This window comes from Hyla sarda, chromosome 6, assembly GCF_029499605.1.
Source record: "Hyla sarda isolate aHylSar1 chromosome 6, aHylSar1.hap1, whole genome shotgun sequence".
NCBI lineage: Eukaryota > Metazoa > Chordata > Amphibia > Anura > Hylidae > Hyla > Hyla sarda.
This window is the reverse complement of record NC_079194.1, coordinates 124,695,251-124,722,566: the sequence shown is the minus strand read 5'-3', so window position 1 is coordinate 124,722,566 and position 27,316 is coordinate 124,695,251. Positions and strand designations below refer to the sequence as shown.

The following is a 27,316-nucleotide window of genomic DNA, read 5'->3' as shown; positions in this document are numbered from 1 at the left end:
GAATAGGAGAATTTTAAAGATACTAATTTTGTTTAAAAATGTTGTTTTTTGCAAGTAGTACAATAATAGTAAATAATTTAAACATGGTTATCATTTTAATCATATTGACCCACAGAATAAAGAAAACATTGCAGTTTTACCTTAAAGTGCGCTACCTAAAAACGAAAATCTCCAAAAGCTGCAAAATTCCACATTTCTTTTCAATTTCCCCACAAATAATTTATTTTTTATTTTTGGTTGCACCATATATTTTATGGTAAAATGAAAGGTGTTATTACTATTGGTCGCGCAAAATAACAACCCTCAGATGGGTCTGTGGATGGAAAAATAAAAGAGTTATGCCTTTTAGAAAGTAGAGAGAAAAAAGAAACTGCAAAAATGAATCTGGCTGTGTTGTGTCCTTAAGGGGGTTAAAGGTCTGTACTTGTTGTCAGTAAATGAGGACATTCTTGTTTATATCCAGAGGTTGAAAACCTGTCATAATCAAGGTCAGCTAACAGGGGTGGGGGGTGGGGTGCAGCTTGTTAAAAGAGAGAACGCAGATGTTTTGTCAATGGTTAAGTTTTCAGCCTCTGTATATAAACAAGAATGTTTGTCAGAATTGAAATAAACTAGATTAAAACGTTGTAGAATATTTTATCATGCATTTTTTGAATGGGATTTTTCAACAAATACATTTATTTAAAAACAGTTGATTGTGGAGACCTCTTCTGATTACTATATTGGGGGTCCCAGGTGCCCCATTCCGCCTCGCTCACATGATGGCAGTGATGTTAAATTTCAGTAGAGAAGCTGTCACACATGCACACTGCTGTTTCATTTAAACTCTGTAGGTGTGACAAAAACAGCTCAGTGCAGATTAAAATAATCAGGATACCTGGGACACCACATTCTTGTCCAATGGATAGTTGATAAAGCTTTATGATATAAAAAAAAAATTGTTGCATACAACGGGATTGCCTGTTAGTAAAAACCCACCTTGTGTCTTCCATTACAGGTGAACCACGTGCGCACACGAGATTTTGACTGTTGCCTGGCAGTGCCTCTCTTGTCTGATGCTGGGGACAGGTTAGACCTGGTTATCAGCCGGAAACCTCTGTCTGGTGGGGTTCGGGAGGAGACCCTTAAACACCCCACTAGTTTAGAATCCAAGACAAGCACAAAGACCCTTTGAGGAGCCTAAAATATGACTTTTCTGTATCCCTTAACCCAGAAGAAGCAGCCAATCAGAATATGTGGCATTTCCTTTGAAGCGCACATTGGCTATGTTCTCATCTTATTTTTACTTTTTTAGCAGTTTTACTTTACCCCTTTTTTGCTTTTTCTTTGACATATTCGCTAGGATGTCGGCATAACCTTACTTGTGGTTGGAAAGTCATCCCTCTCTCATGGTGCTATCATCTCATGGTGCTATCAGTTTTATTATTTGACTCTATACCTCATAGTAATAACAATAGGTCATTACGGAAAGATCCCAGATAACCAGAAATGAATTTCCTTGTGGTTTGTGCAATGTTTGTAATGCGCTTGCTGGTATATTAGACCACCCCTCCCTTACCCCTGCACATTTATAGTATTTTGAACACTGACGCACTTTATTCTCTCCTCACTCTCCATGTTTAGTATTTATTAATTTGCTACTTGTCTTGCTCCAAAAGTGCACAAAATAGACTAGAGACCACTTTCCTACAAAAGAAAGTCACTAAAAGAGCCCGTAGGTGCACTCGCAAACTACCAAAATGTCCTCATATATCTTCACATAGCCTTTATTCACAATAGATGGAAACCACAGCCCTACTTCTGCCATAAGAGCCACAGATGAATGACTGTATTTACTATATTCCTAAAACACTATTATTATTTATTTATTTTTAAACCCACAATGCACTTCAAGGACAACATTTTAACGCTTTATGTGGTGCTGAGACCCCATGCACTTTTCCCGCATCACCCTTTTGACATATTTAGCACCTGCACTGCCAGCAAGGAGAAAAAATAAGCAATGTACTTGAAGGCAGTAATTTTTGTGGTGTTTTTATGGTGTGTGATTGCACCTGTTAGGCTAAGTTTTTTTTTCTTTCTGGCATTTTTTTGAAAAACTGCCACTGCAGTTTTTGAGCCAAAGCCAGAAATTTATTCAAAAGGAATAGGACATATAAAGGAAGGACTTACACTTCTCCTCCCTTATGGATACACTTCTGACTTTGGCTCAAAAACTGCAGTGGCAGTATTCCATAAACTGCCAGAAAAAAACCGAGTGGAAACGTAGCCTTCAGGCAGTAAATTTAGGCTAAAATAGCTTCCACAACATCTAGTGAATATCAAGATAGTACAAACATAAGTTGTACTTTCAAGCTAGCGGCCAAAGAAATATATTGTTCATAAAAAAAGCTGTGATAATGATTCCAGACTACTGTTTTATTAATATTAAGATGGCTTCCATGACGTTAAATGCAGTCGTGTCTCACCTTTGGCTACCCAGCTATTGCGAAACGACAACTCCCAGCATGCCCTGAGAGCCTAACAAATGATAAAGGAAGAAAGTAGGTTGCTAAGGTACCTGCCTAGGTCTTTCTTTCTATCCAATCAAGTGACTGCATTATGAGGATATACTGTAGTTTGAAATGGCTGCCTTTTATGTAAGATGATGTTGTTTGCATAATGTCTCCCACACAGTGTTCATTATGGCTAGTGTCACCGCAGCAGAGGACGCACCAACCGTTTCCCAAAGCACCAACACCATCGTCATTTTACCATGTATGTGTTATGTGCCATAGCAGGGACTGAAGGTATTTTTATATGCAATATTTGTGGGTACAGAGCTCCCCAGTTTTTGGGTTTTTACACAATTAATTTACCTGAAGGCTTTAACAATCGTCTCCCTGTACTCTTTCCTATGCATTTTCAATTATCTCGTCAGTGACCCGCATTACCAGAGGAGTATTTTTTATCCGTATGAGTAAACTTAACTTGTAAAGTATTTTTCTACAGATTTAGGTATTCTTATGTATTCAGGAAAGCACAATGCGTTAAGATGACAGGAGCTGGAGAACTTTATTTTATTCCTGTTATGGGCACATTTGTAAATATTTTTTCTGTATAAAAAAAACAAACAAAAGGGAATATTGTGGACAAATGGGTTTTAATAATAAAATATGGAATTTTACAAGTGTTGGGCAATTTATTTTCTTTGGCAAAGAAACTGACCATCAGCCTCCATGTTACTCCCCCATGTAGGCTGGATATCTCTAACCTGTGACTATTCAACTGTTCGAAATCTACGACTCCCAGTGTGCCTGGACAGTGATTGTTGTCCGTTCATGCTGGGCATGTAGTTTTGCAACAGCTAGAGAACTATTGTAAGATTGTTATATGTAAACATTGAAACTGAAATATTGTTTGAAATACAGTCTAAAGCAGTCTTGACAGCCTTGATTTGGGGAAAGAATGAGAAATATAAGGCTTCTTTCACACTATATTATCGTTCCGTTTAGGAACTTCTGTCAGAAGTTCTGTCACTATATCGGGGAAAATTACTGCATGCAGTAATTCTTCCGCCACGATGTCCCGTCACTGTATAACGTCCGTAATGAATTACGGGCATATACGGGTACAAACGGGCAGTTACAAAACCCCATAGGCTGCAATGCAATTTAGTCACGGCCGTCAGGGGTTTTGTAACGGCCGGTTTTCCCCCGATATAGTGACGGAACTTCTGACGGAAGTTCCTAAATGGAACAATAATATAGTGTGAAAGGAGCCTAAAGCAAGAACTTTTCCTTCCTGCTAGGTCCACTTCTGGTGTTGGCTCGAAAAATAAGTAAATAAAAAGTATGGTAAATAAAAGGCTGTTTGGCTCTTTCACAACAAAATATGTTTTTTAAATTTGGCCTTAAAACAAAACGCATTTAAGATTGAGTGTGTTAATTAAGCTGATTGGTCATGTGTGATTGTCAAGTTACCTCCCTTTCGCACTGCCTTATAGAAACAGGAACCCAGCATAAATCTGCATTTATCTTTAAAGGGAACCAAGAATCAGATTTTACCATATTACTCCGTAAGCGGACAATCACGCGGAGAGGGCATGAATACAGCACAGCCGACAGGACTAGGTGAGTTTAGCTCCCTGCCCAGGGGACTACTTACGGGGATGGAGGGTTAGACTAACAAACTTTATATCCTTACCATCCCTGGAGGCGAGAATGTCCCCCAGGGATGGTGAGGATAAAGATTGTACCATATATAATGCGTTGCTACACGTTATATATGATAAAATCTGATGCTTGTTTCCATTTAAAGGGGTTATCCAGGTATTGTTTTTAAAATAAAATCCAAAACACTTTTTCTTCCAAAAACAGCACCTCAGCTGTCCTCAGTATGTATTTGGTTTGAATATGGTTTAAATATGCCATCACTTTATTATAATACAGTTTGAATATGCCATCACCTCTGGGACGGAAACCAATTATGCGAATAATGGACCAAAACAGTGTCACCCTGTTGTGCAACTGTTCCCATTCATTTGAACAGAGGTGTACTATAGTTCTCCTGCATAGTGTGTGGTCAGGTGACACTGTAAGGCCATGTTCGCACGTCGGAATTACTGTGCCAAATTCGGCATTGAAATTCAGCACGGAAATTCCGCTGCAGCAGGGTCCTGTTGAATTCAATGTGATTCTGCTGCGCTGTGCACATGGAGTGAAGCAGAGTCCTAAGCAAAAATGCTCCGAATTATTGTTTTATATGGAATAGCTACTCATGAAAACCACATGGCAGGGGAGGGGACAGCTCTTTTCCAGGAGGTCGCACACAGTAATAGCTTCACAGTTTATATTCATGATTTTAATCTTTATTATTAATGTTAATTACAAAAGCCTCTATCATTACAGGATAAAACAGCAAAGTGAAATCAGTAATATATTGTACAGGAAATGCATTAAATCCCTTCCCTGCTATAGCAGAGCCTGTGTCACTGCCAGCCTGGAAAGGGTTAATGCTGGACCATAGTAGGTTCATTCTCATGACAGGATCGTGTGATGTTACTTGATATTTGTATTGTTGGATTATATTTTTATATTTATATATGTATATATTTGATCTTCACAGTAGGTTCGCACTATGTTTTCTACTTACATTTAGGGTTCATTGTTTTTATACTCTTGAATAAAAACATATATCATAAATGGATGCTAAAAATTATTCTACATTTACATTTCACTTTGGAAAACATTGAAATTTTAACATAACGCAAAGTACCTTTTTTTTTTTTTTTGCTAAATACATAGGGGTTAGGCTACTTTCACACTGCCATTGGGCTCTGCCACAAATGGCCGTTAAGGCTCTCTTTTTTCTTTTGCTTTTAACGGCCGTTAGTGTGACATAGCGGGTCATAATGGGCACAGAGGATCCCATTCGCTTGACATGTCAGTAGGCGCTGCCGGAAGGTATTGGGAGAAAAAGATGCTGCAATCACAAATTTTTCTCCCACTATCTTCTAATGGCCGTCACGCTGCCGGGCACTAACGGCAGTGTGAAAGGAGCCTTATCTGGTGGAGGTTTTTTCCATTGTGTGATATTAAAAAAATGTAAACATCTACTTACCTCCAGCGCTCCCGCAGTGCCTCCACTGTCCTGCTCCAGTCCCCCGATGCGACTGCCTTTCTGAGCTGCAATGTGACGTATAGTCTATGGAAGCTCCAGGGCCCAGTGTGTTATACTGCAGCTCAGCAAATCGCTGGCTGCAACAATGTCCTACCTTGGCTAGCAATTCGCTGAGCTGCAGTATGACTCACTGGGCCTAGGTGCTGTCCAGGACAACAAGTAAAGCTACAGCTCAGGAAGACAATTGCATCGGGGGACTGGAGCAGGACACTAGAGTTATTTTTTTTTTATATATCCCACACAATGGCCATAGTTCGAAAAAAAAAAAACTCCCCTTGGATAACCCTTTAAACATAAACAAAACAACGCAGTGTGAACACAACCATTGGCGTTAACTTTATTGTTCAGTGAAAACAGTGTATAATCAACCTGTTCCTTTATAGTTATTAGGGGAGTGGTTTAGTATGAGGTCCCTTCTCCTCTTTGTTCACCACAAAATGTAACACAGGAGGCCACACTATATAGTATAGCCAAGATGGTTCTTTGCATTACACAATGATCTCTCCGGCCATCTGTACAGGAAACTAAAATCTCTTACAGACTGACATCTTGCAAAGTAAAAGAATGGTGCTGACAAGCAAAAACTAAAAGTTTAGTCATCAGTAATAAAGAAATTAAATTGTAAAAATGTCTGATAAGTGACATCTGAATTGTGAAAATTGGAAGACTTGAAAGTAAATTGACAGATCCTATGCTAATGCTACTTTGAAAGAAATGTCCTATGGTTGGGTGGCTTAATATTAGACACTGAGTAAATTGCTCTGGAAAAAGCTAAAAAATGTCATGAAAAACAATAAGTGATCGTTGCAAACAATCATGTGAACGATGGATGATTGGGGTTATGGCACTTTTAAATAGAGCTAAAGTGAGTTGTGGATGTGGCTGTCATAGTTTTGACATTGAAATTTATTTTGGGCAAAAGCTGGTCACTACTTGTAATATAACCGATCATCTTATGTGAATTCAAAGCTGCAGACATTCAGCCAGTCTGCAACAAAGAAATTGTGCTAGAATGGAGGAAAATATGGAGCTAAATGTGCAATACTTTTCAGGAATAGAATAGAATCAGAGAGAATTTTTTCTGAAATCAGCCTTACCCCTGTCCACAGGTTGTGTGGTATTACAACTTAGCTCCATTCACTTCAATGGAACTGAGCTGCAACCAAACATTGCAAAACAATATTGTAACATGTATCAAGTCATATTTGGTCTATACATGTACAGGGAGACTCCTAATGTTTTGGGCTATGTTCACATCACGTTTGGAACCTTCCACCAGTCTTATGTATACCATATACTGGGATATGTTACCCAAAAAGCGCCTCCCCCTTGTACAGACCCGTGTTTTATGAACAGTAGATATCATTAGAACAGGCCTATAGATCATAGGAGCCTTTGCCCGCAATTACTCTGTCATTTCCAAATATAAGCAGGCTGGCTTTTCTGCCTGTTATCTTACCTCCTGTCCCCTGTGGCTGCAGCTCCTAGTACCACCATGTACACAGCTGGAGGCACCACTACCCCTGAGTCTTCACTGTCAGGGAGTGAGGTTGTCTCCTTCTCCACACAGGACACTCTGACACTGCTCCTGTCCATCCTGCCTCATCCTCCAGATAATGTCTACAATTTATTCAGCTAACTGCAGCCAGCTCCTTGTCCACCCTATGACAGACTATGTTTAGCAGAGGCCAAACATACTTGCCATACAGTGCTATCTATCACCCTTAGGCTATTTTTTTTTTTTTTTTAACTCATCCTCAAAGTTGGCAATACCTTTCCTCTGTGTGCGTACTAAACAAAGAAAAATGTGATGTGAACAAGCCCTTCAGATATTACCATAGATCACAACTATGTCCAAAGGAGCATGCTGTGGTCAGATGCAGGGCCAGTTTTAGGGAGGGGCAACCTGTGCAATTTCCCAGAGCCCCCATGTCCAAAAGGGCCCCCTGAACTCTAGAGGAACATTACTGCATTTTGCCATGATTTGCACAAAATCGCGGTAAAATTGCGGCAAAATGAGGCGATTTTATGCAAATTGCCCAGGCTTCAGAGAGCCCACAGAGCAGAATAGACACTCACACTGTATGGTAAAGGACCTTCCTGATGATGTCATCGCAGGTCCTTTATCATACAGTGTACGAAGAGGAGGAGGAGGTAATAGGGAAAAGCATGGGGGGGGAGGGGGGCTGTAAGGACGTGAGGAGACCAGTACATGTGATGAGGGGCTTATAAACTGTATATAGGGGGTAAAGTTAGCAATATATGGGGGTATAGGCAGCAGTATATGGGGAGCATAGGAAGCAGTGTATGATGGGAGAAGGGGGTCATAGAGAGCAGTATATGTGTTATAGGAGGTCAAAGGGAGCAGTATATATGTGATATGGAGTCATAGGGAGCAGAAAATATGTGATAGGGGGTCATAGGGAGCAGTATATATGTGATAGGAGGTCATAGGGAGCAGTATACATGTGATAGAAGGTTATAGGGAGCAGTATATATGTGATAGGAGATCATTGGAAGCAGTATATATGTGAAATATGGGGTCATACAGAACCGTATATGTGATATTGGGGGACATACGGAGCAGTATATGTGAGATAGGGGGTCATACAGAGAAGTATATGTGAGATATGGGGTCATGAAGTATATATGAGTGAGGGTCATGGGGAGCAATGTGTGGAGGGGTAGGGTCTTTTGGTCCAGTCTGGGGTCTGTACACCAAAGGTCATCACCAATACACAGAATATCTGATCGGTGAGACCTGACCCCTGGGACCACCATCGATCATGAGAAGACAGGTCCCTTGTCCCCAAAATGAATGGAGCAGCAGCACCTGCAGCTCCATTTGTTCTCTATGGGACTTATAAACATTGCTGATTGCTGCACTCACATGTATGGAGACCCCATAGAGAATGAATGGAGTAACATGGGATCATGTGCTGTTGCACCAATCCCCCAGGGGTTCCAGTGGGGTCAGATCCTACTGATTAGATTAGATTTTTACACTGTCCCCTAGGTATGCTGTAGAAATGGTAATTGGGGAGCAGCAAGCACAGCATTAGCAAAGCAGGATGGCGGTGTAAAGGATGGGATGTATTACTATAGAGTTTTGGGTAGACTGCAGAAGGGGCCATATATGTCTTGGTATAGTCTTCAGTCATCAGGAGACATCATCATATTTGCCTGGGCTGGATGGAGAAGAGAACATATACAATCAGAGAAGACGCCCCCTATGGTCACTGGATTTAATAGTCCTGTATGCTGTGATGGCTTCTGATCAGGTGAGAGCTGCTCTAACATAGCCACAATACAGGAGTGTTTTAGGGTCTGATTTATTTTAATGGTTAAAGCGCAAAAATAAGTCAATAACCATCAGCACAGCTTACGAGCTGATCACTGGTATACTGCGGCCTACGAGTTGATCACTGGTATACTGCGGCCTACGAGCTGATCACTGATATACTGCGGCCTACGAGCTGATCACTGGTATACTGCGGCCTACGAGCTTATCACTGGTATACTGCAGCTTACGAGCTGATCACTGGTATACTGCGGCCTACGAGCTGATCACTGGTATGCTGCAGCTTACGAGCTGATCACTGGTATACTGCGGCCTACAAGCTGATCACTGGTATACTGCGGCCTACGAGCTGATCACTGGTATACTGCGGCCTACGAGTTGATCACTGGTATACTGCGGCCTACGAGCTGATCACTGATATACTGCGGCCTACGAGCTGATCACTGGTATACTGCGGCCTACGAGCTGATCACTGGTATACTGCAGCTTACGAGCTGATCACTGGTATACTGCGGCCTACGAGCTGATCACTGGTATGCTGCGGCTTACGAGCTGATCACTGGTATACTGCGGCCTACAAGCTGATCACTGGTATACTGCGGCCTACGAGCTGATCACTGGTATACTGCGGCCTACAAGCTGATCACTGGTGTACTGCGGCCTACGAGCTGATCACTGGTATACTGCGGCATACAAGCTGATCACTGGTGTACTGCGGCCTACGAGCTGATCACTGGTATACTGTGGCCTACGGGCTCATCACTGGTATACTGCAGCCTACGAGCTGACCACAGGTATACTGCAGCCATCTCTCTGTTTTGGCACTTTATATCTTCTATGCTGTAAAAATTACTTTTACCCACAGTTGCCAAAAGTCAGAGAGGAGTGGCCAGGGATCTACAATGCCCCAGGGCTGCCAAGCCTCTCTTTTCTGGCATCAGGGCACTGCCCCAGTCTGACTGGCACGTAGCTCTGTTTCTTTCTCAGTCAGTGAGCGATGCCGTGGCGGTGCTGTGATGTCGAAAAAGAGATTGCAGATCCCTGACTATGCCTCTCTGACTTGTGGCAACTGTAGATAAAAGTCATTTTTACAGCATAGAAGACAAGGAGTGCCAAAATAAATGTATGGCTGCAGAATACCAGTGATCGGCTTGTGCTGACAGGTTATTGACCTATTTTTATGTGACCGTTGCGCTTTAAGCAAAAAGTATTCACTATGGGGAAGATTTATGAAAGCCTATGTAGAGGATGCTACTCTCATTTTTAAAAAGGCCTCTGATTGGTTGCTATGGGCAACTCCACCACTGATCCTCTGCACAGGTTTTCATAAATCTCCCCCTATATAGCTTAGATTTGGACCCTATAATGCATTTGTGTTATGGCCTTCAGCTGAGATGCAGCACAATTCAACATGGTGATCTTTGGTCATGTGACCTATGGGCCCCATTTTTATTTTTACCCATGGCCACAAAACCGGCCCTGGTGAGATGTTAATCTTCTTTATGGGTAGCATATAAATAAGTATGAAATTATGACTCACTACCTAACTCACTACACAAGGGCAACAAGGACATTTCCAGCTCCTCTGTAAGGAAAAAAAACATGCAAACCCCTGAGATAAACCCAATATGTTAGAGTGTTTGCAGTCTTGTTTGAAATCATTGGGGTGTTATCTTAAAAACAATGGGGGAAAGTATACTAAACTATAAAATAAAAAATATCATCTGAAATACTGCCTTGTCTGCTGATGAAATTCAGCCCCTGTTACTCCACAGGACAGAGTCTGCATTTGATGGGCCGAGAGTAAGTTTACACAGATCAGGATTACTGTGGAAAATTTCCACAGCAAATCTGTATGCTGCAGGGAAATCCACAAGATAAATCTGCACCAAATAGAAGTTTTTTTCTAGCACGCATATGCAGGAAATATTGTCAGCATTTCTGGTTCGTGTGAACTTACCCTAAAGGGCTGTTATCTGATCTGTTGAGATTTTATAGATAAAACCCCTGGCAAAAATATGAGATCAACACATGGGATAAAAATGCTGAGGATATTCTCCAGGGGAAAATCTGCACATTCCCACAGGTAAATCCACACAAGATTATGGTGATTAGCTGTTGAGGACTTTAGTGCAAAATACATACATATACATTTGAAAAGGTTTATGTATTTAAAATTCTATACTTGTGGATTTTTATATTTCCATTCAAGTCAATGGGGAATATCTTTAGCCTATCTACAACATACATAAATGCACACTGTGGATTTAAAATCTATATAGCAGGTATATTTCGATGCAGATTCCCTACCAGTATATGGGTGTAAGCAGTGTATATGCCACGTGTGGTTGTACCCTTACATGAAGTTCACAAACTTTGTTAATCTGTAGCAAATACACAAATCATAGATTTTAATCTTGTTTAATAGCTGAACATTTTGGTTTCATGATGCATACCATAACAGAAAGGAAAATGTATTTCATTGTATGTTTTACCAGATCAAGTATGAAATGCCTCAATGGATGGGAAAAAAATAAGAATCAACTTGTGCTGAGATTTCTTTTAGAAATGTAAATGGATCTTTATTTAAAGGGAAGGTACTTAAAGCGTCTGCAGATTTTGCAGTGCTGCATATATATAATCCCCCCCAATGAAATCAGAAGGGAAAATCCACAATAAATTAGAAGTATTTCCAATGCCTAAATTGACATGCTGTGTGTGTTAAATGTACATGGAATGTGGGTAAGATTTTTATTTTTGAATATTATCCACTTGACTGCTACTGTTAATGCTGTGGATTAATGAATATCCATGGAAACGTCCACAGCAAATACCATGTGTGGCACGATCCTCATCAGAGAGAGGAAAAAAGATGTTGCTTGTTCCCAGTCAGCTGTGTGGTAAAACCTTGTGCAATTATAAACAAAATGGGAAAATTATAAAAAAGAGAACATACGGGTAGACCAAGGAAGATAAAAAAGTTTTAGGGTAGAAGACTCCAAGCATTACACCTTGAAAATAGGAAATTTACAAGAAAACAAATGCCTATGTTATTTTTCCTGCTTTGCTGAAGACATTTCACACAAGCCAATCCCTGAATCGACACTTTGAAAAAGTTGGAACCATCTGGCTGTAGCATATTGTTAATTACTAGTAATGTCCAGACATAAAGGAATTCACACGTAATAAAAGCTCAAGTAACACAAAGGATTAATTGGGAATTTTTTATGTTGATAGCGATGACATAATTTTTCCTCCACTAATTCTGGAAAAACATCTGTCATTAACTAAAATAATTTCCTTCCATTTGTTTGTTATGTCTCACAAAGCCAAAATGTTCAGCCGTTAAAGAAACACTGTTTTGTTGGTCTCTGGTCTATTTATTTGGCCTGAATTAGAAAAAAACTGGATGACAGCTAAGTGTGGGGATTCCTTAACTTTTGACAAGGTTTGTATGTTTGACCTGTGAGATGACCATTACAACCAACCAACTTGACTTCTTGCGCATGTTCCTTACGCCAGAAATTTTTGGTGTTCACCTGCATACAGGCTTCATATGTTGGAAGGCCACATTCCCAAGATTCCCTGGGAGATAAAGTGTAAATATTTTAAACCAAAGTTGCAGCATTTGTCCAAAGTTAAGCGGAATATTTATCTTCCAAATGAACTTTGTCTGTGCTTCCATTATCAGGTGTCAAAAGACAGAGGAGGTGTTCCCAAGCCCCTGAAATTATGAGGGCTAGAACACCTCCTGCCCACCCCTCCCATCCATGCTTGATTGACAGTCATCTGAAAGCTGAGGCCAGTTTCCAAATCTTGCCAGTGCACAATGTGTATGTGCTGGAGGCTGAATTCTGACAATCAAGCAGGAATAGGAAGAGAAGCAAGGAGGAGTGTCAGCCCCCGCCACTTCAGGAGTTTGGGAACGCCTCATTATGATCCAAGCTGGGTTTTGGCAGCCAAACTGCACAGTGTAAGTGCATCCTAAGTAAACTATTTCCTAAAATGTGTAAATTCATATCATTATTTAAAATGGTGTTCAGATGTAAACCTACTTTTTACATCACTTGTTGTTATAAGTAAACGCTGTATACCAGTTTTAGGCAATCTTTATCTCTAGCTGCTGAGAAGCTTCATGTCTAACCTGAGTCTTCCCGGCAGTTGAAGCAAAGCAGCCTTTGGTACTCTGCTGAGAATGAAGCATTGTTAGGCTGTCGCCTCTTTATGTTGACTGGAGGTAGATACAACAGATAAAAGATCATTAAAATGTATATAGAAATATATAAAAATTCAATGTTTTAAATCTCTTTGTGATATGAGTCTGTCTCTACACAGAGAGATCAGGGGCTCACTACAAAGTTATACAAAATACGCACTTGCGCACACATATTATACAATGTTCTCTACAAGAGCCGACAAATCAGAATTCTAGTGCAAACAGAGATCTCCATAAACCTGAATCTAAGGAGAGGGTTAGTAAACCTCTGGATCGAGTGTTTCTCTCGTCTGAGGGTGGCTGGACACTGGATTACATCATGGTCTCCACGATGACGTGCGTGGGCTTCATGTGGCCACTATTTGGGCAGAAAGGTGCAGAAGTCTCAGATTCTTTGGCCCAGCGATTAATCTCTCTTGGGGCTGTAACCAACTTAATCCTCTGAAAAGAAAAACAATGCATTTTATAGGACAAACATATAGATCTCTTAGCTGAATTGTTGGCAGGTTCTTCTCATACCTCAATCAGTGATCCTTCTGCACGCACAATTCTGTATACTGCGACCAATGGGATACATAGCATGGAGCACAGAGCTAGGCCCCAGCCGACCCCAATGGCCCACTCTGGATATGTGTAATACTTGTTGTATGTCAGAGGAGTATATTTGGCTAAAGAGAAAATGAAGCATCCCTGAAAGAAGATATATAATGATGCATTAGAGATAGAAACACCATATAAACAACTAAGTTACACGCTTATATAGCAGTGTATCCCAACCAGTGTGAGTCCAGCTCTTACAAACCTACTATTCCCAGCATGCCTGTAGAGCTTTAAGCTACCTGGATATGCTGGGAGTTGTAGTTTTACAACAGCTGGTGGCACATTGGTTGGGAACACTGCTCTATAGGGAGGCACAAAGTTTTTCAAAAGAGAGAGAACTCACCACACAAAGCAGAGGGGTAACTACACACCAGCTCCATTTCATCCACGGTCCTGGCCGGTACCCAATCATGTCCTCAATGTTGTCATATAAATTATCAGCGCCTGCAGAGCAAAAGACAATGTAAGGCATTTTCCACAGCATTTAAAAATAAACATCTAAAATATGTAGCAAGTCAACTAATGTTGTGGATAGGCTGTGGTTGTAACAAATGTTCCGCACTGACTTGAATGGGGAAGCAAAATCCACAACTGCAGGTATTAAATACATTTTAAAGAAAATCTTCCTGCATGACAATTCATATGATTTGCCACTGTGGGAAATGTATGGCCATACCCTAACACGATATAAGCACCGGGACATGGCCCAAGATACAAACAACATATTGGCCATCAGGGGTAAAGGGCCCGTCACCCCCTCCGCTACTGAGGATCCAGGACACTGAACCCCAGCAGACAGCGCTCCTTTCTGCTGTATGTGCGGCTTACACACATACAACAGAAAGCATCCTCTGTGTGAACCGCATCTACGGCCTACACAAAGTGGAGATGTGACGTCCGCCCCCACGCAGTGCAGGCACAGATGATGTCACTCATCAGCGCGTGCACTGTGGAGGATAGAAGACGTGGGCCCCTGATGAGGAGGAGATCGCTGTGTAGGACACATATAGTTGTGGGGGACAATGCTGCCTGTACCTATTGTGGCGGACAATGCTGCCTGTATCTATTGTGGGGGGACAGTGCTGACTGTACCTATCGTGGGGGATCTCTGCTGACTGTACCTATTGTTGGGGACAATGCTGCCTGTACCTATTGTGGGGGAACTCTGCTGCCTATACCTACTGTGGGGGAACTCTGCTGGCTGTACCTAATGTGGGGGAACGCTGCTTCCTGTACCTATTGTGGGGTAACGCTGCTGCCTGTACCTGCTGTGGGGGAACAATACTGCCTGTACCTGCTGAGGGGGACTAACTTCTATGTTCCTGTCTAACTAATATGGGGACAAACTACCTAACACATGTTTTGCTATACACATGTTTATTCCTTTGTGTGGAACTAAACCAAAAAAAGGGAGGAAAAAAAGCAAATTGAACATGATGTCACACCAAACTCCAAAAATGGGCTGGACAAAATTATTGCCACCCTTTCAAAATTATGGAAAAATAAGATTGTTTTAAGCATGTGATGCACCTTTAAACTCACCTGGGTGTGCCACACTAAGCATGGACAAAAGAAAGAGAAGAGAACTGTCTGAAGACTTGAGAACCAAAATTGTGAAAAAATATCAACAATCTCAAGGTTACAAGTCATCTCCAGAGAACTAGATTTGCCTTTGTCCACAGTGCGCAACATTTTCAAGAAGTTTGCAACCCATGGTACTATAGCTAATCTCCCTGGGCGTAGACGGAAGAGAAAAATTTATGAAAGGTGTCAATGCAGGATAGTCCGGATGGTGGATAAGCAGCCCCAAACAAGTTCCAAAGATACTCAAGCTGTCCTGCAGGCTCAGGGAGCATCAGTGTCAGCGCAAACTATCCATCGACATTTAAATGAAATGAAATGAAACGCTATGGCAGGAGACCCAGGAGGACCCCACTGCTGACACAGAGACATAAAAAAGCAAGACTACATTTGGCCAAAATGAACTTGAGTAAGCAAAAATCCTTCTCGGAAAATGTCTTGTGGACAGCTGAGACTAAGATAGAGCTTTTTGGTAAAGCACATCATTCTACTGTTTACCGAAAACAGAATGAGGCCTACAAAAAAAATAACAGTTCCTACAGTGAAATATGGTGGAGGTTCACTGATGTTTTGGGGTTGTTTTGCGGTCTCTGGCACTGGGTGCCTTTAATGTGTGCAAGGCATCATGAAATCTGAATATTACCAACGGATTTTGGGTCGCACTGCACAGCCCAGTGTCAGAAAGCTGGGTTTGCGTCCGAGATCTTGGGTTTTCCAGCAGAACAGTGACCCCAAATATAAATAAAAAAGCCCCCAGAAATGGATGGCAACAAAGCGCTGGAAAGTTCAGACGTGACCAACAAGGAGTCCAGATCTAAATCCCATTGAACACATGTGGAAAGATCTTAAAATTGCTGTTGGGAAAATCTCCCTTCCAATAATAGAGACCTGGAGCAGTTTGCAAAGGTGGTCCAACATTCCGGCTGAGAGGTGTAAGAAGCTTATTGATGGTTATAGGAAGCGATTGATTTCAGTTATTTTTTCCAAAGGATGTGCAACCAAATATTAAGTTGAGGGTGCCAATAATTTTGTCCAGCCCATTTTTGGAGTTTGGTGTGACATTATGTCCAATTTGCTTTTATTCCTGTATAGCAAAACATGTTACTATAATCCTTTTCTGTGAGAAATACTTAATTGTCTAGAAAATTTTCGGGGGTGCCAACATTTACAATCATGACTGTATTTATGTACATACCTGGCCTTCATACCTGGCTGCCTAAATACCTAGCTAGCCACCTACCTACTTGCCTGGCTACCTACCTGGCTAGTCACCTACCTACATATCTGGCTTCCTGATCTACCGAACTAGTTACTAAGTTACCTACCTACCTACTTGCCCTTTTATTGTGCAGGCCTATAGATGGGGAGATTATGTAGAAAAGGGGGGGGGGGGCACTGGAAAAATGCAGAGTCTAACAAGTTTGTCCTGCAGATGTTAAGAGTTCGACATGGCGGTCTGATCCGGATGGAGAAGAAAAGGAAAAGGACACCGCCGATCAGAAAAGATGTAATTTTGAGTCCCTAGATGTAACTGTAATCACTTCTATGGTATACAGATCCTGTGTACAGCTGATATCTATCTACTGATATTGTATACAGATCTCTGTACAGCTGGTATCTACCGCTATATGGACACTGTATACTGGTCTGTGTTTATAATGGTTTTATTCAGTACAGTATGATGGTATTATCCAGTTATTGTGTAAATATTTCCTCCTTGTATACTGGTATTGTTGGTCATGGAAAATGATTTTACATACGATAAAGTGTTTTATATATTTATATATACATATATATATATATATATATATATATATATATATATATACACACACACATGCATATACATTTTAGTTTATTTTGTGTGTAGGGGTGGTGGAGGGATTTGGGTGGAATAGGGGCATGGCAGAAGTGTGCCCAGTGGTGAAGCCTTGCGGAGGGGCCCTTGCTTTTTTTGGCCCGGGGGCCCTGAGTGTTGTCAGTCAACCCCTGCTGGCCATAAAACATACCATAAATCCAGGCTACAGCAATACATTCAAAGAATGCAACCCACAGGAGACAGACACCACTCGCTGCATAGTAGTCGAAAAGCTGGAATACATACATGCCACCCTGTGTAAGAAAAAAAGAGGGGTTACCCCTAAGAACCAACAGGCACATTGACAAAGTAACAAGCCATCTTGATGGAAGGGCCAGCAGAGTATATACAATAGATATACAGTGTAAATTTAAAATAAAATAAAAACACTATGGCAGTGAGTCCTCATTTACCGTCACCTGTTATCAAGGGGAAAGTGGGTAGTTGTAGAAAATGGCAAACATTTAAAGAAACACTGCAGGAATTTGTTTCTTTTTCTTATAAAGCAAAGCAAAGACTATTAGAGCATAATGTGGAGGTTCTTTTCAGGGGTGTGGAAATTTAATAAAAAACGACTTGTCCACGGACTAAAACAGAGCAAAATCTACTTGTCCCTCATGACGATCCACTAGTCTGGACCAATTTTCACTTTTACACTCTTTTGGTGGTTTTCTTTTCTACGCCATTCACCTTGTGGTTGAGCTAACATGTTGTTTTGATACTTTAGGCCAGCCTGATTACAGCAATACCAGATTTGTATAGTTTCCGTCATGTTTTACTAATTTTAAAAAAAATTCTGAACTTTTTCACATTTTTTTAATTGCCATTTTTTTGACCCCTGTAGCTTTTTAATTTTTTTTTTCGCATACCAGGCTATATGAGGGTAAATTTTTTGCGCCATAATCAGTTTTTTCAAAGAAACAGCACAAACTGAGCAGTGCTTCAGCTCACCCCAGGTGCGGCACGGACCGGGTGCGGACAACACCCAAGTACAAACCAAGAATGGGAAGGTCCAGCGCAAAGACTCGAGGAAAAGGATGAGTTATTCACATGCCATATGGAACAAACAAACGTGGTACAGGTTTTTGTATCGGTACCATTTTGGTATTGATCTGACTTTTTAATCGCTTTTTAACAGTTTTTTTCTGGGATATTATAAAAATTGCAATTCTGTGGTTTGGTAATTTTTACATTTATGCCATTTATCGTATGGGATACATAATGTTATATTTTAATAGTTCGTACAATTACACACGCAGCGATACTAAATATGTTTATTTTTATTATGTTTACATGTTTTTATAGAGGCAAAGGTGGTGATTTGAACTTTTAACATGGAAGGGGTTAATGTGTCTTTTAAACTTTTATAAAAAAAAATGTGTTGTTTTTTTTGTTTTACACTTTATTAGACTTTTAGGAGGAATCATTACATTCCTCATATAGATCAATAGAGTTCTATTGAACTCCATTGATCTGTGTGCTCTGTGATCCATTGATTGAGCCTAGTCCAGCCAGGCTCTATCAATGACCAAGCCACAGACACCAAGGAACAGAGGTAAGCAGTCAGGCTACCTCTATAGTGGATCGCCCCCTGCAATCGCACTGCAGGGGGGGGGGCGATCCACCCCACTAGCCCGCCAGGGAGCATTCACATGTCCTTTTAGATGCCACTGTCAACTTTGCCAGCAGTGATCTAAAGGGTTAACAGCCACCCGCGATGATCGCCACATGCTGGCTATTAGCGGCGACCCTCGGCTACTGAGAACAGACAGGGGCTGCAGAGTACGGAGCGGGCAGGAGTCGCTGAGGGCCGCCTCGCTTGTCAGGTCAGGCCCTGCTTGCCCGAAGCAGGGCTAAGGGCCAGAAAAATTCACCTGCCCGGCGCCTGGAACTGCATGTCCTGGGCGTCAGCGATTCCACATCCCTGTCTTTTGTATGTCTTGTGCCTAACTTATATTCAAAGTTCATATTTAATTTTTTAAGGTTTAGAAATATTGCCATGAGGTGAGCAGCCAGAAGAAATCTGATAAGTGATGAGGTCCTCCTGTAGTTCACAGCGAACTAACCACTTCCTCTGACACATTAAACACTGATTTCTGTGCTGGTGATCACATTATCCAGTTAGGGTAATGGACGATATGGATGTAGCTGTGCTGGAATGAAACAAATAGTGCTGCAGGACTAGTGATGGTGAGTGTGCATGATGTGGGGAACAAAAGGTTTTTCTTTAAAGTAAAAGGTAATCCTGTTGCAATGTCCCAGTACGGGATGTGGCTCCGTACTGTCCTCCTGTCCAGTCAGGCAGAGTCCCTGCATGTCCCCAGGGCTCCACTGCAGCGTCTCCCATATAGGTTTTGTATATTAAAAGCATTGTACCTAGTATAAATAGCATTGTAATAGTCACATGTTTGTATCACATGTTCATTACCCAGAGAATCCCCAGTGACCAGGTGACCTCCCAAGTGTCCTATGGGCTCCTTGAACAGCCCCCCTACATAACAAGGGGAGGAGCTACAATCTCTCTCTTAGCTCATTGCTACTTCTGCTGAGGTCTAGTGAATTCAAGTGTTCCGGTGCCTGTGTCCAGCCATTGGAGGCCTCAAGTCAAAATTACTGCAGCCACCAGTCGGTCCTGAGTAAGTCAAGTTCAATTGTCATTTCAATTCAACATTTCATTTGTCTGTCACCATCTCAAGTCAAGTCATCTATAGTCATCTATTGTCAATGTGACCTGCATCATAGTCTGTCAAGTCACTGCAAGTCCCAGAAAGCCTGCGAGGTCCCAATGTGTCACTGGCCACTTCTCTGTGATATTGGCTGAACTGCATAGACTGTACCATCTGTCTTGCCTCAGTAAAGCTACCGTTATCCTTAATCTGGCCTTGGACTCTTTATTGCGCCTGCCTAACCTAGGATTAGCCGTACTACCTTTCGGGTGGTTTAGGCTAAACCAGGCCCTGGCGTCATGACAGAAGGGGTTAATTCCACCTGCCCCTTGGGCCATAACATCTGCCCCGCATCTACCTTACACTACATCCATGGCACCACACTGTAATACGTGACCAGAGCAGGTTCTTTGTATCAGGATTCTCCTCTAACTCATAAAAGGGAGTCCCAATTAAACAACCCTTCAACTATGACTTCATCATGCCTTGTACAGGGAGTATGCATAGAAAATAGGATAAGGAACTTTCTTTATAAGAAGTATACATTAGGAAAATTGTGGACTTTTCAATGTATAGTGGTGACTTATGAAAAAAATCTCTATTTACTTTAACAAGAGAGGAAAAGGCTGGTAAACATGTGAGTTCGTAGTCTCAAGTTAGCCTGGTACTAGAGTGGAAAATTAGGATTAAGTCATTCCCTGCACGGCTAAATGGAGATAAAGAAAAATGCCCACAGCATTTACAGAGAGCAAATAAACACAAGCCCCTTCTGGACGCAGTACAAAGGCTTGTACAGTTACAAAAATATTTTAGGGTATTTCTGTTCCCCTGCTAAAACTGAGATCTCAAGTACTCCCTGTATTTTACCGCTGTTGATCATCTTGATTCATAGATATTACCCAGTACCATGAATTGAATATAAAATTTAGAGCCATGGTATTATTCATTATTTTTCATTTAACACATCTTCCCACCCAAAATAATAATAATACATAGTGATGATCCGCTTCCATATTTAAGTATAGCATTACAGGGGAAGTAAAGGCTATGGACACCTTTGCAGCAATTTTTTAGATTGCTTTTTGTTTTCTAATAAAATACATACAAACAATTGGTTTTAAATGTTCAGACAGTGTTCCATTACACTACTAGTTGCTGGATGTTAAAGAGGATTCGATCAATCAGATGGGCTCTCTGGCAGCTCAGCCTGCTGCCCCTCACTCTGCTTTACTGGTTAAAGCTGACAAGCTTAAAGGACATCTGTAGTGCTCATAACTTATCCCCTATCCTTTGGATTGGGGATAAGTTATAGATCGCGGGGCCCCCCTGCGATCTCCCGTACGGGGCCACGGCAATGTACAGGAAAGGGGGCGTTCTGTCCCCGCATGACGTGGCAGCCGGAACACCCACTCCATGAATCCCATAGAGATGCATGGAGGGGGTGTGCCTGCCGCGGCTTTCTTCTGGGGGCGACACAGTCCTCCCGGCTGACTGCCGCAGCCTCGTACAGGAGATCACAGGGGACCCCAGCGCTCAGAACCCCTGCAATCTATAAATGATCCCCTATCCGAAGGATAGGAGATAAGATAAGTTATATTGTTGTTGATAGTTAATATGCTTAGATTAATGTTCACAGGATCAAAGAGAGGGCGTGCAGCTTGAGCCGCCATAAAACTGATATGGCATCCAGCAGCTGGTATTTTATTGACAGCCCACCTGCAAAGGGTCCATATGGGAGATTTATCAAAACCCGTGTAGAGGAGAAGTGGTGCAGTTGCCCATGGCAACCAATCAGCTTGCCTCTTTCATTTTTTAAAGAAACCTGTGAAAAATGAAAAAGCAATCTGATTGTTGAGTGGAAGGAAGTGGGAAGTAATATCTTACGATATATAAGTTGGATAAACAGGAATAAAAGACGTAGTCTGAAAATATATGATTATGTTAATAAATTATTTCAATTTTGGATAAGCTTTTTAGAGTAATGAGAGTTCTGTGGGGGTTGAGTAAAAGCTTATTTCTGTTTATTCGGTTATAAAGATAGCGGATGCCTTTGTATTTTTTGCAGGGACTACCAAAGGCTTCTTTTAGATTTTTACAGGGGCTGATTATTGGAAATTAGTTTTCCTAACAACACTCATTTGCATAAGAAATGAGCCAAATAAAAAGGCCTTAACCCCCTTAAGGACACAATTTTCATGTTTACCTTTTCACCTTTTAAGAACCAAATCTCTTTATTTTTCCATCTACAGACCCATGAGGGCTTGTTTTTTTTTATTATTATTTTTTTTTTTATTACACGCTTTTATTACATGCTTTTTTTTATTACATGCTTTTCTATCTAACTTTTTTCACAAATAAAATTTCCCTATTCTGACTCTCTATTACTTTCTTGTTTTTCTGTATATGCAGCTGTATGAGGCCAATTTTTTTGTGCTGTAATCTCTTGTTTTTATCGCTACCATGTTTGCATAAATTTGGCTTTTTTTATCATTTTTTTTTTTCTGGGATTTGATGTGACCAAAAGTCAGAGATTTTGGACTTTGGTACTTTAGTTGTGTTTATGCAGTTCACTGTATGGGATCATTAACAATATAAGAGTTTTGACATTTGTTGTTTGTTTGTTTTTTTCTACAATTTTATTTGTCAAATGGGAAAAGGGGTGATAAAATTTTTTCTTTGGGAGGGGCTTATTCACATTTATTAAAACATTTTTTTTCCTTAAATTTTTTTTAAGTCCCCATAGGAGAGTATAACCAGCAATTTACTGATTGCTATTACTGTTCAGTGCTATGCATAGGGATAGCACTGTTCAGGGATATTGGCAATCTACTTGTATGGTCTGTCAGAAGGCCCCCGAAGCGGCCCTGGTGCAGGTGAACGGAGCTCCGGCCATGATCTTTACTCAATGTACCCCTTGTGATCATGTCCCCAGTGGTCCGATGAGTCTCTCAAAGCCTCCCTAATGCTTCAGATGTCATTAGTATTGATTACAGCATCTGAAAGGTTAATGGTGGGCATCTTAAGGGTTAATAGCGAGCATCAGTGAGATCACTGATGTCCAACATTAGTAACAATCAATGAGCACATATCATGGTCACAGTGGGGTGGTCACTTTTTTGCCCCATCACACCACCTCTGGTTTTACATTGCATAAACACTGAATGTACACTATATGGACAAATGTTCTGGGACACCTACATGTTACATCTACAGGAGCTTTTAAAGAAAAACTGTCATCCTGTGCACCCACATTAAATCCAATACACTGGGTTACAGTGTTGGTGAACAGGAGACCGATGAGGGGTCGTCAATTAGTTAAATACGTACCTGTAGTCCGGAGCCGTGTCTCCCTGAAGATCTTCTTCTATCCCTGCTGAATTGTGCACAGGAGGTGGGCCTGAGGGGTAGATTTGAATATTAATTGGCGCTGGTCACAAGAGCGCTTGCGCATACTGAGTGCTTACGTGGCCAGTGCCAATAAATATTCAAATTCAGCTAGCAGGCCCGCCTCCTGTGCGCAATTGTGCGGGGATAGAAAAGGATCTTCAGAGGGACACAGCTCCGGACTACTGGTAAGTATTTAACTCATTCACGGCCCCTAATCGGTCTCCCGTTCACCCACACTGTAACTCAGTGTATTGGGTTTAGTGTGGGTAAACAGGATGACCACTTACTTTCCTTTAAGATATTCCATTCTAAATCCACTGGCATTAATATGGGGTTGTTTCCCCCTTTGCAGTTATAACAGCTTTCACTCTTCTGGGAAGACTTTCTACAAGATTTTGTGGGAATTTTTGCCCATTCACCCGGATGAACATTCATAAGGTCAGACACTGATGTAGGATGAAAGGGCCTGGCTTGTAATCTCTGTTCATCCCAAAAGTGTTTGATGGGGTTGTAGTACGGGCTGTTAGCAGGCCAGTCAAGTTATTCAATGTTGGATTCCCCAAACGTGCAGTCAGGTAACAGGTGAGGTAACATTCTGCTGGCATTCACCAAAACCAGACTCTTCAGCCTGCCAGATAGAGAAGTGTGATTCCTTACCCCACAGAACACTTTTTTCCACTGCTCCATAGTCCAGTGGTAATGTGCTTTACACCACTCCATCCGGCCGTTGGCATTTGGCAAGATGATGCAACGTTTAAATGCAGCTGTTCGACCATTTTATAAAGAAGCAATCTGGTTGCTCTGGGCAACTTCTCCACTTTTCCTCTGCACATGTTATGATAATTCTCCTCATAGTGTATTTATTCTATATTCCTGGGGAGCTTACACTAAAATCCCCTACATACAAAGTGTTGTGGGTAATTTATTGAAAAGCTAACTGATCTACCAACCACACAAGTGTGTGCAGAAACTTACACACAGGGAGACCATACATATGTTTCCATTCCATATCTGTACACATAACCCCAAGCAACGAAAAGAAAAAGAGATATCATTGAGACACCAGCATCAGCTACACAAATAAGAACAATTGCCATGTGAGTACTGGGTACTTACTTCTGTGACCATAGTTAACCCCAAAAGATAGCTGAGGAAACACACAATAGCGATGAAGATCTCTCGCCTGTAACCCTTCCGTAGGAAGGACGGGTACAGATCAACTAATGATGTGATCTGTCCTTCAACTTCAACAAACTGTCAGGGGGAAAAAAACACAACCATGAATGAGAGGGGCAACACTGGTCAACGTGGTGGCAGTAAATCAACAGACTGATCTCCAAGTATACAGTTCATTATCTCACAAGGAACCTATAAAATCACTGGGTCACCTCATCGTATAACTCCAGGGTTTATCTAAGTCTATTGTCTAATACTGTCCTGAGCTGTGGTACCTAAGCTTTTCATTTGTAATATTGTATCAAGAATCTCACAGCTTTACATTCCTCACCATGTAGTACGCCTCTTGTATTTGTGTCCCTATTATGCAAAAGCTAATTCATATAAGTAATATTATAGGTTAAAAGGGGTACTCCGGTGGAAAACTTTTTTTTTTTTTTAAATCAACTGGTGCCAGAAAATTAAACAGAATTGTAAATTACTTCTATTAAAAAAAATCTTAATCCTTCTAGTACTTATTAGTTGCTGAATTCGACAGAGGAAATTATTTTCTTTTTGGAATACAGAGCTCTCTGCTGACATCACAAGCACAGTGCTCTCTGCTGACATCTCTGTCCATTTTACAAACTGTCCAGAGTATGAGGAAATCCTCATAGAAAACATATGCTGCTCTGCACAGTTCTTAAAATGGACAGAGATGTCAGCAGAGAGCACTGTGCTCGTGATGTCCACAGAGAGCTCTGTGTTCCAAAAAGAAAATAATTTCCTCTGTAGTATTCAGCAGCTAATAAGTACTGGAAGGATTAAGATTTTTTTTTAATAGAAGTAATTTGCAAATCTCTTTAACTCTCTGGCACCAGTTGATTTTAAAATTTAAAAAAAAAATTTAAATAAATTAAAAGTTTTCCGCCGGAGTACCCCTTTAACACTGAATATTCCTGCTTCTTTAGGGTGGATAAGGGGTTAATAATTTCAAGAGATGTTTAGTGTAGAAAATAGATACATCTCTGTAGGTTGTTTATTCTTTGTTCTTTATGCTAAATTAGATGCAAAATTGTGTTTACAATTTTTATAATATAAAAACTCATTATAACACTTTCCTTTCTCACAAGGTTACATCACAAATTTCTGGCCTGGCTGCCTGCAGCCACCAGTAGGGGGAGCCTAACTTTATTACATATACAGTGGCATATATTTATTATGGAGTTCAATAGTAGAGGCTGTTTGATCTTGTACAGACACCCAGGGCTGCCATCAGAAATTTTGGGGCCTCTCACAGGACACAGGACAAGAAAAACAAGAGCTCATGAGTTTAATGAGGAAGGAAGTACAGAGGAAATGTCACCATACATACAGTCATGGCCGTAAATGTTGGCACCCCCTGAAATTTTTCAAGAAAAAAAGTATTTCTCACAGAAAAGGATTGGAGTAACACGTGTTTTTCTGTACACATGTTTATTCCCTTTGTGTGTATTGGAACTAAACCAAAAAAGGGAGGAAAAAAGCAAATTGGAAAAAAATTACTGAAATCAGTGGCTTCCTATAACCATCAATAAGCTTCTTACACCTCTCAGCCGGAATGTTGGACCACTCTTCCTTTGCAAACTGCTCCAGGTCTCTCTTATTGGAAGTGCGCCTTTTCCCAACAGCAATTTTACAGGTGTTCAATGGGATTTAGATCTGGACTCATTGCTGCCCCCTTTAGAACTCTCCAGTGCTTTCTTGCCATCCATTTCTGGGTGCTTTTTGACATATGTTTGGGGTCATTGTCTTGCTGGAAGACCCAAGATCTCGGACAAACCCAGCTTTCGGACACTGGGCTGTACAGTGCGACCCAAAATCTGTTGTTAATCCTCAGATTTCATGATGCCTTTCACACATTCAAGGCAACCAGTGCCAGAGACAGCAAAACAACCCCAAAACATGATTGAACCTCCACCATATTTCACTGTAAGTACTGTGTTCTTTTCTTTGGAGGTCTCATTCCATTTTCGGTAAACAGCAGAATTATGTGCTTTACCAAAAAGCTCTATCTTGGTCTCATCTGTCCACAAGACATTTTCCCAGAAGGATTTTGGCTTACTCAAGTTCATTTTGGTAAAATGTAGTCTTGCTTTTTTATGTCTCTGTGTCTGTGTCCTCCTGGGTCTCCTGCCATAGCGTTTTATTTAATTTAAATGTTGACAGATAGTTCACGCTGACACTGATGCTCCCTGAGCCTGCAGGACAGCTTGAATATCTTTGGAACTTGTTTGGGGCTGCTTATCCACCATCCGGACTATCCTGCGTTGACACCTTTCATCAAGTTTTCTCTTCCGTCCATTCCCAGGGAGATTAGCTACAGTGCCATGGGTTGCAAACTTCTTGATAATGTTGCGCACTGTGGACAAAGGCAAATCTAGATCTCTGGAGATGGACTTGTAACCTTGAGATTTTTTTAATTTTTCCACAATTTTGGTTCTGAAGTCCTCAGACAGTTCTCTTCTCCTCTTTCTGTTGTCCATGCTTAGTGTGGCACACACAGACAAACATTGCAATGACTAAGTGAACTTCTCTCATTTTTATCTGCTTTCAGGTTTGATTTTTATATTGCCCACACCTGGTACTTTCCCCAAGTGAGTTTAAAGGAGCATCACATGCTTGAAACAATCTTATTTTTCCACATTTTGAAAGGGTGCCAATAATTTTGTCCAGACCATTTTTGGAGTTTGGTGTGACATTATGTCCAATTAGCTTTTTTTTCCTCCTTTTTTGGTTTAGTTCCAATACACACAAAGGGAATAAACATGTATATAGCAAAACATGTGTTACTGCAATTCTTTTCTGTGAGAAATACATCACTTTCTTGAAACATTTCAGGGGTGCCAACA

General features: G+C 41.1%; 2 protein-coding genes across 14 annotated transcripts in view; one reads left to right on the top strand and one right to left on the bottom strand.

Annotated features, from left to right (window-relative positions):
* Positions 1-1,394, top strand: part of GRIP2 (glutamate receptor interacting protein 2) — a 528,084-nt gene extending 526,690 nt beyond the window's left edge. For all 7 annotated transcript variants that reach the window (XM_056524926.1, XM_056524923.1, XM_056524925.1 and 4 more), the window contains one exon: positions 998-1,394. In XM_056524926.1, the coding sequence (XP_056380901.1) occupies positions 998-1,174 (177 nt within the window). In that variant the 3' untranslated portion in view covers positions 1,175-1,394. The remainder of the gene's footprint in view (positions 1-997) is intronic.
* A 5,153-nt stretch (positions 1,395-6,547) lies between these two features.
* The window catches only part of SLC6A6 (solute carrier family 6 member 6), a 345,728-nt gene continuing 324,959 nt past the window's right edge, over positions 6,548-27,316 (bottom strand). For all 7 annotated transcript variants that reach the window (XM_056524916.1, XM_056524917.1, XM_056524914.1 and 4 more), the window contains 5 exons: positions 24,387-24,524; positions 17,369-17,471; positions 14,122-14,222; positions 13,698-13,868; positions 6,548-13,619 (listed from right to left, as the gene is read on the bottom strand). In XM_056524916.1, coding sequence (XP_056380891.1) covers positions 13,491-13,619; positions 13,698-13,868; positions 14,122-14,222; positions 17,369-17,471; positions 24,387-24,524 — 642 coding nt within the window. In that variant the 3' untranslated portion in view covers positions 6,548-13,490. The remainder of the gene's footprint in view (positions 13,620-13,697; positions 13,869-14,121; positions 14,223-17,368; positions 17,472-24,386; positions 24,525-27,316) is intronic.